This window comes from Callithrix jacchus, chromosome 1 (genome assembly GCF_049354715.1).
Source record: "Callithrix jacchus isolate 240 chromosome 1, calJac240_pri, whole genome shotgun sequence".
Taxonomy (NCBI): Eukaryota; Metazoa; Chordata; class Mammalia; order Primates; family Cebidae; genus Callithrix; species Callithrix jacchus.
In genome coordinates, this window is record NC_133502.1 from 200,756,399 (window position 1) to 200,769,377 (window position 12,979).

The following is a 12,979-nucleotide window of genomic DNA, read 5'->3' on the forward strand; positions in this document are numbered from 1 at the left end:
ATGCCACTTCACTGTTTATGGCTTTTAAGGCCGTATCTGATCTGCTCCAGCCCAAGGCTCTTATCTTACCTTTTTTCAATTTCCCCTTACTTCTTCTTCTCTATTTTCTCTGGCCTTCTTTCTGTTTCTACAATAAGCTAAGCTTTTTGACACCTCACCTACACATGGGCACATTTCAGAATAGTCACTAGATAGGTTAGAAAAGAATCACTGTTTTCAGTTTCCACAATATTTGTCAATAAAATATGTCTTATAGTATGGGAAAAACCTTTTTCTAAAATCTATATTTTTCTGTAAGCTTCTTTTATTCTGAAATAATCTCAAGCTTACAGAAAAGCTGTAAGTACAGATCAAATCATGTTTTTTCTTTTTCTGAGCCATTTGCTTTATCACCCCTATATACTGTACTATGCAATTCCTATAGGCAACCACATTCTCCTATATATTCACATTATAACCATCAAAACTGGAAATCAGCTTTGATTCATTACCGTCATCTAACCTTCAGATTCCTTTCAAGTTTTTCCAGTTGTCCCAATAGCATTAATTATGGGAGAAGGATCCAGGTTAGAATCATGTGTTGCATTTTGTTAAATTTCTTTAGCTTCCCTTAGCTTGGAACAGGTCCTCAGTCTTTCCTTGACTTTCATGATCTTGACATGTTTTAATAGAACAGGCCATTTATGGGCTGGGCGCGGTGGCTCACGCCTGTAATCCCAGCACTTTGGGAGGCCGAGGCAGGTGGATCACAAGGTCAAGAGATCGAGACCATCCTGGTGAAACTCCGTCTCTACTAAAAATAAAAAAAATTAGCTGGGCATGGTGGCGCATGCCTGTAATCCCAGCTACTCAGGAGGCTGAGGCAGAAGAATTGCCTGAACCCAGGAGACGGAGGTTGCGGTGAGCCGAGATCGCGCCATTGCACTCCAGCCTGGGTAACAAGAGCAAAACTCCGTCTCGAAAAAAAAAAAAAAAAAAGAACAGGCCACTTATTTTTTAGAATGTCCTTCAATTTGCATTTGCCTGATGTTTTCTCAAGATTAGATTCAGGGTATGCATCTTTTTAAGGAATAGCATGGGGCTAGGTGTGGTGGATTACGCTTGTTATCCCAGCACTGTGGGATACTGAGGCAGGAGGTTCACCTGAGGCCAGGAGTTCAAGACCAGCCTGGGCCACCCAGCAAGACCCCCATCTCTTAAAACTTTTTTTAAAAAATTAGCTGGGTGTGGTGGCACACACCTGTAGTCCTAATTACTCTGGAGGCTGAGACAAGAGGATCACTTGATCCCAAGAGTTTGAAGTTGCAGTGAGAGCTATGTTTATACCACTACACTCCAGCCTGGGTGACAGAGTGAGACCTTGCTCATTAAAAAAGAGAGAGAGAGAGAGAGAGAAAGAGAGAAAGAGAAAGAAAGAGAGAGAGAGAGAATATCACAGAGGTGGTGCTGAGAAATCTTTATTTCCTTCAAGTGGCACATGATTTTGATTTGTCTCATTATCAATTATGTTTTATTTGGTCACTTGATTAAGGTGGTGTCTGCCAGCCTTCTCTACTGTAAAGTTATTTTACCCTTTGTAACTAATAAGTAGTTTATAGAAACGTACTTAGAAACTAGGTAATTATCCTGATCCTCATCAAACTTCCCATTTATTCACTTACTTATCAGTATGGACTCATGGGTCCTTATTTTATTTGCTACTATCTTTATTTATTTTGATGCTCATAGTCTCTAAGATTTTGCCAGTGGGAGCCTCTTTAAGTTGGCTCCTGTGTTCTTTGACATGTCCTCTAATTGAGCACTTCCTTACATTCTGTCACAAGCTGTTCCAGACTCTTCTTGTGTTTTCCCTATTCCAGTCCTGGAATCAACCATTTCTTCCAAGACCCCTGGTTTTTCAGTTGTGCCTTCTAATAGCCACAGTGTGGTTTCTCTCAATGGACAGAGCTAGAGAGTATATGTATGCACATAGACACACAGACACACAGACACACACACACACACATTTATGTATCTATATGAAAATCCATGAGTTCACACCTATACCATCAATGCCAATTCAGTGCTATAGAGGTCATTCTATCTTTATCACTTCCCATATTTGTAATTTTTATCCATCAGTGAGAGAACTGGCAGCCATTATCCTTAGCGTATTTATTTATTTGATCAGTACCCTGAAATGTAACCAAACTCCCATCCTTGCCACCTTCCCTGCACACATATAGACACCCATATCACACCTCTAGGACTCTTTTTTTCTTCTTCTTTTTTTTTTTTTTTTTTTAAACAGAGTCTTGCTGTGTCACCAGGTTGGAGTACAGTGGCCCAATCTTGGCTCATTGCAACCTCTGCCTCCCAGGTTCAAGTGATTCTTCTGCCTCAGCCTCCCCAGTAACTGGGACTACAGGCATGTACAACTGCACCCAGCAAATTTTTGTATTTTTAGTAGAGACTGTGTATCACCATGTTGGCCAGGATGGTCTTGATCTGACCTTGTGATCTGCCTGCCTCAGCCTCCCAAAGTGCTGGGATTACAGGCGTGAGCTACCTTGCCTAGCCTAGGACCCTTGATTTTACTCCCCGGACTGCCTCCTCACCCTGCTCGAGTTTTGATACTCTATTTGGGCCTTTTCCCCATGTAGATGGCCCTCTTTGCCCTGCTCAGGATCTAATTCTGGCACTCCTATTGTGGGTCAGCCATACTTGTGATATCCTCCTTACTCCATTTGGTACTGACTCCCCAAGCCATGCTCGCTGTCCTCATGGTTGCCCTCCTCACCCTGCACAGGCTCTGATACAGATTCTTACGGATGCTTGCTCTGCCCCACCTGACTTTGGCTTTAGGATTGAGCTGTTTCTCAAGGCTTAGGAAAAGGAAGAAGTAAGACCATATTTTATTTAGAAAATGCTTCCTATTTAGTGTAGCTTTATGAGTTGAGAAGGCTATAACATTTCCATTCCCTTAGAGCTAAAAAAGCATATATTATTAGTATCTATCTCCCTTAAATACTGTAGCAATCAGCAGACAAGAAGCCAAATCATTTTTGAAAGAATACCTAACCTAAATCACCATAGAAACAAAACAACCAGATAAAAAAGAAAGATTCCTTCGCATTTTTTCATCTTTTGTTCAAATTATGGCCACGGTCTCAGAATCACTATTGAGTGCTAATGATTAGTAAGTTCATGAACCTTAAATTTTAAACAGGGTGGTTTCTGACAGCAGAGACCCTTGGATCAAAATTAATTGTATCTTTTAAAACTGAGAAATGCAAATATTTAGTCACAATAACATTACTGTCATTCAGTCATACCACAAGATTTTGCAAAGGAATGTCTGTATTGAATTGATTTTCCCTTGAAACTTTAGAACTAAAACCTCTGCAAGATTGCCCTTGATAATCTTTTCACCGTGATAAAAATACTGACAAGGAGTCAGGGCATTGTCATCAAAGAGCAGACTACAACTTTCCCAGGACAAAAATATTCAAGTTTGCCTCCAAACCCCTTCAAGATATAAACTAACTATTCTAAGAAGTAGCTTTTTCATTCCTAGTGTTATTCTAAATTCTTTTTTGTCTGAGAGACAAATTTAGCCTGTTTTCTAAATTAAGATATGTGATGATTGGACTTTTGTTTAATTCTAAGCCAAAATATACCCAAACTCCCACTACATTCCTTGGAAGCCCTAGATGCTGTTGAAGTGCTCTCTTGGCCACATCTCACTCCTTTTGGGAGTCAGCACTCTCCATCTGTATCCTCCTGGAGACCACGAAAGGGAAAACAGCCTCTGTGACTTCTCCAACCAGGTGGGTCAGATTAGCTTTACAGTCCCCTTACAAGGAGGCTAACAAAGCCCCTCTGTGGGTGTTTGGGCACATTTTATAAAACTGCTCATGACCTCATGAGCCAAAGAAACCAGGTCTCACATTGTGGACTAAGCCTAAATATTAACACTACTTTATATTTATGTAGTGTCTTTTTTCCAAGGAACTCCAGCCTCTTTACAGACATTATGTCACTAATCCTCAAAGCATCCCTGTTTAGTATATGGCAAATATTATCCCCCTCCCTTTTTTTTTTTTTTTTTTTTTTTACTGTGATGGAAACTTCCAAGTTGGTGATGGAACCCAGCCCCCTGGTTCTTACTCTATGCACTATACCGTAAAAAAAGTCAGACGAATACTTTTCCAAGCTATTCGTTGCTTCTTGGGTGGGATTTGAGAGGATGTCTTGGCTTGTTGTATGCATTTGTCTCTAACTTCTATGATCCTCTTTTTCTTCTTCATTCTAAGTCAAGCATGTTCAAGCATATTATCTTCCACTGCTGCATTTATAGGAACATTAGAAGTTTGTAGCTGAAATTTGAAGTGAAAGGCTTTGGTATTTAATATGTAATTTCACTTATCACTCAGAGATCCCTTATACTTCTCATACCCCAAAAGAAATTAGATTTTTTTAAAAATTCACCATGCCAGCTTAGAGCACATTTTATTTATAGCAATCACATGTTCACCAAAATCAGGTAGTGTTCAACTAGATACAACCAATTTGTATTGAATTATTAACATGTGCCAGATATTGTACCAAACATTTTCAGATACATGGTCTTATTTTACATATATTAATACATATGTAATATTCCATGTGAACTTGTTAAATTTATTATTTTTTTTTTTTTGAGACAAATTCTAGCTTTGTCACCAGGCTGGAGTACAGTGGTACAATGTGGACTCACTGCAACCTCTGCCTCCCAGGTTCAAGTGATTCTTCTGCTTCAGCTTCCTAAGTAGCTGGAATTACAGGCGAATACCACCACAGGTAATTCACCACGACAGGCGAATTACCACCTGGCGAATTTTTGTATTTTTAGTAGAGATGGTGTTTCACCACGTTGGCCAGGGTGGTCTCGATCTCCTGACCTTGTGATCTGCCTGCCTCAGCCTCCCAAAGTGCTGAGATTACAGGCGTGAGCCATAGCATCCAGCTAAATTTAATTCTTAAGTGTGTAAACACTCTCCTAGAGTAGGGCAAAGAAAAAAAAAGAGGCTTTTGTAGAAATATGGCCTCAGTTGCTATATCCAAAAAAAAAAAGGCTCCCTCAATTCTCTCAGTGGAAATCCCCAGTGTAAATATTTCCACAAAAGAGGAAAATGTGGCCGGGCGCAGTGGCTCAAGCCTGTAATCCCAGCACTTTGGGAGGCCGAGGCGGGTGGATCACAAGGTCAAGATATCGAGACCATCCTGGTCAACATGGTGAAACCCCGTCTCTACTAAAGATATAAAAAATTAGCTGGGCATGGTGGCGCGTGCCTGTAATCCCAGCTACTCAGGAGGCTGAGGCAGGAGAATTGCCTGAACCCAGGAGACGGAGGTTGCGGTGAGCCGAGATGGCACCATTGCACTCCAGCCTGGGTAACAAGAGCGAAACTCCGTCTCAAAAAAAAAAAAAAAAAAAAGGAAAATGTGGGTAAAATCACCAGGATTTAGCTTCATACTCACAAAGTTAAAAAAAAAACTTAAAAGTTCGGTTCCTACGTAATCAACAGCTATACAAAGCATAGAGAAGAGAATAAAATACAGCTATACCTAAGGATGACAAATATTTCTTGATTTCACTTGGTTAGACCCTTCCTAATCAGGATTATTAGAACCAGGAATTATGAATTGTTGTGTATAACTTTCGCCCTCCCTTCCTCTCTTTCTCCTTCCCTTCCTCCCTCCCTCCCTTCCCTTCCTCTCCCCTCTCCTCCCCTCCCCTCCCTCTCCTCTCCTCTCCCCTCTCCTCCCCTCCCCTCCCCCCTCCTCTCCTCTCTTCTCTCCTTCCCTTCCCTCTCTCCCTTCTTTCCTGCCTCTCTCTCTCTCCTTCTCTCTTTCTTCTTTTCTTTCTTTCTTTCCAGGGTCTTACTCTGTTGTCCAGGTTAGAGTGCAGTGATGCAATCCACCACTCACTGCAGCCTCAACTTTCTGGGTTCCTGTGATCCTCCAACCTCAGGCTTCCAAGGAGCTGGAATCACAAGTGCACGCCACCACACCTGGCTAATTTTTGTATTTTTGGTAGAGATGGGGTTTCACCATGTTGCCCAGGTTGATCTCAAACTCCTGAGCTCAAGCAGTCTGTCCACCTTGGCCTTCCAAAGTGCTGGGATTACAGGCATGAGCCCCGCACCTGCCCCCGTAGTAGTAAAACTTTAAATAGTAACAAAAATCAGTTTCATATCTCATTTTAAAATTCTTTTATATGAACTACTGTCATTTTTTTCAATTTGGTAGACATCTGTAACTTAGGCTGAATTAGATAATGCCAGTGAAATGAGAGACAATGGGGAAAAATTAGGAAAGCTCTTCTAAAATAAGGCAGAGAATTTCAACTTTTAATCACTGAATTTTAAAAGCCCTCAGAATAAAAATGTGCCATATGCCCTGCCGTAACGCTGTTCCACTCTGCTCTCTGGCCCAGCTAGATTCAAAATAGCCCTACATTTCTAAGTAAATAGTGCTTAATTTGAAACTGAGAAGCCCTACTATACCATGGAAAATCTTTATAGGTTGGAAAATATGTATATTATGTCATACTTTAGGTATATAATCTAGACATATTCTGTAGCATAGCTTTGCTGAAGTTTATACCCAACAAACTTGAGTTTTTAAGAAAACATATTCATATATTCCGAATGTTTGGTTTTTCTTTCATAGGAAATATTAGCCAAAAGGAATACCCTGTATTTCAAGTAAAAGCTTAGTGATGGGGAAATTTAAAAAGTGTTAGTTGAAAATTGAATGTTTACACAGCTAACTACAATCACCAAGTCAAGAAAAAAAAAAAAAAGAAAGAAAGAAAATTGAATGTTTACCCCAGCAGGGTTGCCATGCCTGACTTTGCTGATTGTGCACTGCATAATTCCAGGGATACCTAACACATAGACAGAAATGTGAATGGTACCCCCTGGGGCTGAGCAATGCCTGGCAGCCCTGATTTTAACTAAATAGTAAAGCTTTTGAAAATGTTTATGTTTTTTCTCTGATTCACTACTGAAGACCAGTTGTGAGGTGCAGAAGGGCTTTTATTATTTTTCCTATTTTTTTTGGGTGTATGCAAGGTCCTTAGTTTTTTCCTTTCCATGTTGGTTCCAAAACACTTCCTTACTGACTGAGCTTCAGCACACTGCTCTGGCATTCTCCCAGCTCTAAGTTTTCATGAGTCAGGGAAAATGTGTGCACTCTGAGACTTGTCAAACATGCTCAGCCAGCCCAGGGCTAATTTATGAAGGCCTCTCCATTCTTCTTTTCCATCCATATTCTTACAGCCTACTGCTTGTACCTTTATTTAGCCCTTACTTCATCTTACCTGTGTTGGATGTTAGTTGGAGTTTGTTGTTTACATATCTGTGTTCCTTACTACCTTGAACCACTTGACTACCCATCCCTGCTGTCCTGCTGCCACTGTGTCCTGCCCTCATCACTGCCATAGCACTTAGCATGGTGCCTTGACTCTTCTACTTGCCTGACTCTCCTCTTTTATCCTTTCATTCTTTGATTTTCCTTCATTTTCTTTAGTCAGGAGGAGAATATGTGTTCTCTAGATAGGGAGAATAACTGGAGGAATGCAAAGAAAACTCACCTCCATAAAAGACTAAGAGTGGCCCTGCAGATAGGCCTGTTACTTGGTCACAACACTCCATTTCCTCATTTACTCTTACTGTGGCCAGGCCTGGCCCAGATTTAATAAAACAACTTAAAGAGAGTGATATCATTAATTTTATACCAGTTTAAGTTTTTAGTGATGCAGTGGATTTTAAAATGAAAACAGTACAGATGTTTTTGCAAGATGTAAAAGAAACTGGTAGCTATCATTTTAGACAGTACGGCTATTGAATGTATGAATAACTGTGTAACTGAATGAACACTTTTATAAGTAGTAGAGTTGGTGTAGCAAAACAATTATTGATGCTTACTGTGTGAAAGGCATTGTGTAATGTATTGCAGAGAGGCAAAAGACCATAAAATTGATACACATGAATTCCTAAATAAAAATCCAATCCCAGATATAGGACAATTTGTTTATAAGTATGTTGTCAGAAACATTTAATTACAAAAATGTGCTGTGGATTTTCATTAGAAAGAAAGTTCATGTCAGATTAAAGGACCAAAAGAGGCTTTGTGGATGAAGTACTATTAGAAATTGGCCTTGAAGGAATTATTCAAAATTTAAAAGAAAGAAAGTAATGGAAGATTTCTGTTTTCTTAAATTTAGAGGAAATAGAGAAGAGGTAAAAGAATGTGGTATGTTTGGAGGATTAATTCCCTTGGTTGCTGTAACAAATGACATATTTGGTGGTTTAAAACAACAACAATGGCCAGACACGGTGGCTCATGCCTATAATCCCAGCACTTTGGGAGGCCGAAGTGGGTAGATCATGAGGTCAAGAGATCAAGACCATCCTGGCCAACATAGTGAAACCCCGTCTCTAACTAAAATACAAAAAATAGCTGGGTGTGGTGGGGCGCACCTGCAGTCACAGCTACTCGGGAGACTGAGGCAGGAGAATTGCTTGAAGCTGGGAGGCAGAGGTTGCAGTGAGCAGAGATTGCGACATTGTGCTCCAGCCTGGCACCTGGTGAAAGAGCAAGACTCTGTCTCAAAAAAAAAAAAAAAAAAGTTGGGAGTTTGTAATGAAGTGCACTGAAGGGTTCTAAGAGCAGATCTGTTTTAGAAAGATCCCTATGGAAGCATTGTGAAGGGTGGATTGAAATCTACATGTCAGTAGTGCCTCACTCCCTCTGGGGGCTCTAAGAGAGGTTCTGTTCTTTGCCTTATCCAGCTTCTAGTAGCTACTGGCATTCCTGGTCACAACAGTCTCTGACCCTATTGTCACATTGTCTTCTCTTCTGTCTGTGTTCACAGCTCCCACTGCCTCAGTTTTCAAGGATACATATGATAACATTTAGGGTCTACCTGGATAATTACGAAGAACTCCCCATTTCAAGATCCTTTATTACATCTGTAGAGACACCCCTCCCTTTTATATTTTTACCATGTAAGGTCACATTTATAGGTTTCAGAGTTTAGGACCTGGACATCTTTTGGGGGTCCATTTTTCAATGTACCACAAATATCCAATTTGCCTGGAGTTAGGGATTCCTGTGGCAGGAGGAATTATGATAACTGTCAGTCACTGAATGACTTGCACATTTGAGATGTTATACCAAGTGCTCTACTGTGCTATTCATTTACTCATTACAAGAACACTGTGTAGGCATTAGGAGATGAGAAAGGAATCTAAGGTGACTATGTTTTCTACCTTTGATGACTAGAAAATGATGATTTGCAGAAATTGTAGAGTCATGAGGAAAAATTGGTTACAAAGGAAAAACAATATTTGACTTTGGCTGTGTTTAGTTTGAGGTCCCAATAGGCCATGCCTAAGGAAAGGTTGACCCAAGACAGCAGCTTAAGAACCCTACAAAGAATTCTCATGGTCTCTTCTATAATTTCTTACCTTGTTTTCCCCTTTGGGTTGAAGAAACAAAGTATAAGGAGCACTCAACTTAAGTCAGGTGACCTGGGTTCAAAACTTCTACTTACTAAATGTGTGAAGTGAATAAGTCACTTCACTTCTCTGAGCTTCAGTTTCTACATCTGTAAAAGAGGAATAACCACTCACCCTCCCATCACACACAGTTATTGTGAGGAATAAATAACATAACATATGTGATGTTTTTAGTATATAGTCTGTTGTAAGCATTTAAATGTTTAATTTGAATGTAATATGTCTTAAAGCTATCTGGATCCTAAGTAACAGTCTACATTATTTTTACAAGTCTATGATCTACTGCTTTTCCCATTGTCCAAATGACCGTTCTGTACTTTCACCATTTAAGTGTTTTAAATGCCACCCAAGACCAATTTACTCCCTTTCTAAGTAGATGACCTAAACTGTACTTCATAGAATTAAGGCCATCAAACATAAATCATTCAACTTTCTGCTCCCATATTTAGATATTTACCTATCTCTATATCCACTTTACCTCATTCCTTAAGACCTCAGAAGCAGTAATATCCTTTCTTTTGTCCTGAGTAAATACTTCTTTCAATCTGTGCCCTCAATGCAATTTCCTTCATCCTTAGCTCCACATCACACAGTCAATGCCTGGTGGACACCTTCATTTGGGCATCTATTCCAATTCAGAATCTTGAAAACAGGGTCGGTTGTTTCTTCATCCATCTTCCCTACCACGTTCCTATCTCCTACTCCCTTGACTTCTATTTCCCATCTCGGTCACTGGCATAATCAGAAACTTGAGTAATTTTTTGTCATGTTTTACTCCTTTCTTTCCTTTACTATACCTGTGCTCATTCCAATTAATGATCAAGTGATGGTAGGGCTCAGCTTCAGGCACTCATTCTGTCTCTCCTGAGCCCTCTATCCTTTTAATGTTCTCCCTCTAATTTCACTATTACTTTTGGTCTTGCTCCGATCATCTTTTTTCTGAAGTAGCCTCATTGCTTCTTATCTCACTCCTCTCCAATCTACCCTTTACACAGCTGCCATAGGGATCTTTCTAAAACAGATCTGCTCTCAGAACCCTTCAGTGCACTTCATTACAAACTCCCATTACAAAGTCCAAATTTTAAAGAATGACATTGTCTGACCCAGCCCACCACTCCCACACCTTTCCTGTTAGCCCCGTAGAACTACACCCAATTCCCCAGAGGTATCATGCTTTATGTCCCTGTACCTGTGCTCCTTCTGTCTAAAATGTGTCATCTGCAACCCCATTTCCTAATGCTGCTTGCCTGGTGAATGTCTGCTCATTTTGCATTAATTAGTTCAAGCTTTATATCCCTTTTGAAGCCTTGCCAGGCCTCCCCAGAAAGAACTGGTAAGATCTTTTTGGAACCCCTGCTGGACCCTATACATGACTCTGTCATTTTCTTGGTAACCTGTTTGTTTCCCCCTACCAGGCCTTCTTTGAGGACATGAAGTGTCTTGATCAGCTTTGTATCTTTAGTGTTTAGCACAATGTCTGGCACAGATAAGGTGCTCAAAAAATGTTTTTCAAATAAATGAATTAATTATAAAACTTTTAAGTCATATGATGCCTTAGAGAAGAGGGGTAAGGGAGAACTTATATAATAACTTTTGGAAATAAATGGAAATATCTGATGGTGAGCCTAAGAAGAATATACATTTACCTCCTAAAGGGAGATAGTCATGGTCCAGAACTCTGGTCACCAATCCAGTAAACTGCAAAAGATAAATAAATTAATTGAATGAGCAACCCCTTCATAAGTCCCAGTAAAACATGGGACATTCCCCAGTGTGCTCTTATATGATTTCCTCCATCCTTAGCTCCAGCTCACATAGTCAATGCCTAGTGAACATTTGGATATCTCACCCCCAATTCAGAATCTTAAAAACAGAGTCAATTATTTCTCCATCTATTTCCCCACCATGTTCCCACCTCCCACTCCCTCAACTTCTATTTCCAATCTTGGTCAATGATATTACCATAAACTTGGATAGTTTTTGTCATGTTTTATTTCTTTCTTGCCTTTACTGTACCAACATATCAAGAAAGTCTACAGCTCCACTGGTGTTGGAGGTAAGTATTCTCTCAAAGCATTTGCTTTCTTACTGCTCATTCATCACAGTGTTAACATAAACTACATTTATGTTAATAGCATTTATTTTATAATTACTGTTGATCTACCTTTCATTGTGGCAAAAAGATAAATGTTAAGGGAATCAAAACTAACATCAGTGCTGAAACTTACTTTTAGGGACATAGATCCTTTGAACCATAGAAATATTTGATCTGAAAACTGCCAAATCCAAAGATTCTAGACATAAACTTAACTACACATTTATACTGGTGAGGACTGGTTTTCTCAAAAGAAAACTTTTTGCCAGATCCGACTTGAAAAATAATTTTGAAGTAGGCAAAATTCACTGTACTCATCCCAAGCACAAAACTCACCATATTTCCTGGTTGCCTGGGGCTGCCCTCTCCCTTGGTTCCCCATGCAGGTCTACCTTCTCATACAAAACAAGTACCGTGCCCTAAACTGCCCTTTCTGTGTCACAACACATCTGTCTTTTTTTTTTTTTAAGCCTGTGAGGCTCTGTTTTAATAGGCTGCCACTTGGAGACCACTTGGTAAATTCACTTACACTAGCATCATATTGAGTAATAATTCCAGGGGAATTTACATTTTTAACAGTAGTGCGTAGCATACATAACACCTAACCCTAAGAGCCAATCTAATAAAGGGACATTTCCCACCATCTCATACATTTTCTGCATCTTGTCATGTTTCATTGTCTTTAAACATATTGAACTTTCTTCCTAGAATAACCTCCCCCTGCTCCCACCACCACTTCCAGTCTGGTGAACTGCTACTTATCCTTCAAGACCTAGCTCAATGTCTCTTCTAAGGAGCCTCTCTAAATTCCCCAGGGTGAGTTGGTCACTCCCTCTTGACTTCTGTAAAATTTTGAGTACTTGTCTCAATTTCTTTAATCTTTTATTCACTCTTCAAATGACTTCGAGGTGACTTCCCACCAATCCAGTAAACTCCATGTGGTGAAATCAAGTGGACATATTTGAGTCCTCATCTTCCTTGCCCTCTCAGCAACACTTGACACTATTGACCACCCCCTTTTAATTTCTCCTCTTCTTCTTCTTAAAACCCCCTGGCTTTCTCAACATGACAGTCTGCTTGTCTCCTTTTGTCTCTTTCTCAGTCTCCTTTGTTGGCTCATCCTCTAACTTATCTCTAAATGTTGGAGTTCCTTAGGCTATGTCCTGATCTCTTTCCCTTTCCACGCTCTGGTCTTTCAATAAACAAACTTTTACACACCCATGGCATTAATTACCCTCCATATGCTTATGACTTTCAAATTTACATCTCTAACCCAGACCTCTTTCTTGAACTTCAGACTTCCCCATATAGCCACCAATTCAACTTTTCCACG

General features: G+C 40.0%; 1 protein-coding gene across 15 annotated transcripts in view; it reads left to right on the plus strand.

Annotated features, from left to right (window-relative positions):
- HORMAD2 (HORMA domain containing 2) overlaps nucleotides 1-12,979 on the plus strand; it is a 122,637-nt gene that overhangs the window by 76,757 nt on the left and 32,901 nt on the right. For 2 of the 15 annotated variants that reach the window (XM_078338025.1, XM_078338027.1), the window contains exon 11: nucleotides 3,693-3,809. The exons of the other annotated variants lie outside the window; for them this stretch is intronic. In XM_078338025.1, coding sequence (XP_078194151.1) covers nucleotides 3,693-3,809 — 117 coding nt within the window. The remainder of the gene's footprint in view (nucleotides 1-3,692; nucleotides 3,810-12,979) is intronic. 15 annotated transcript variants of the gene reach the window in all.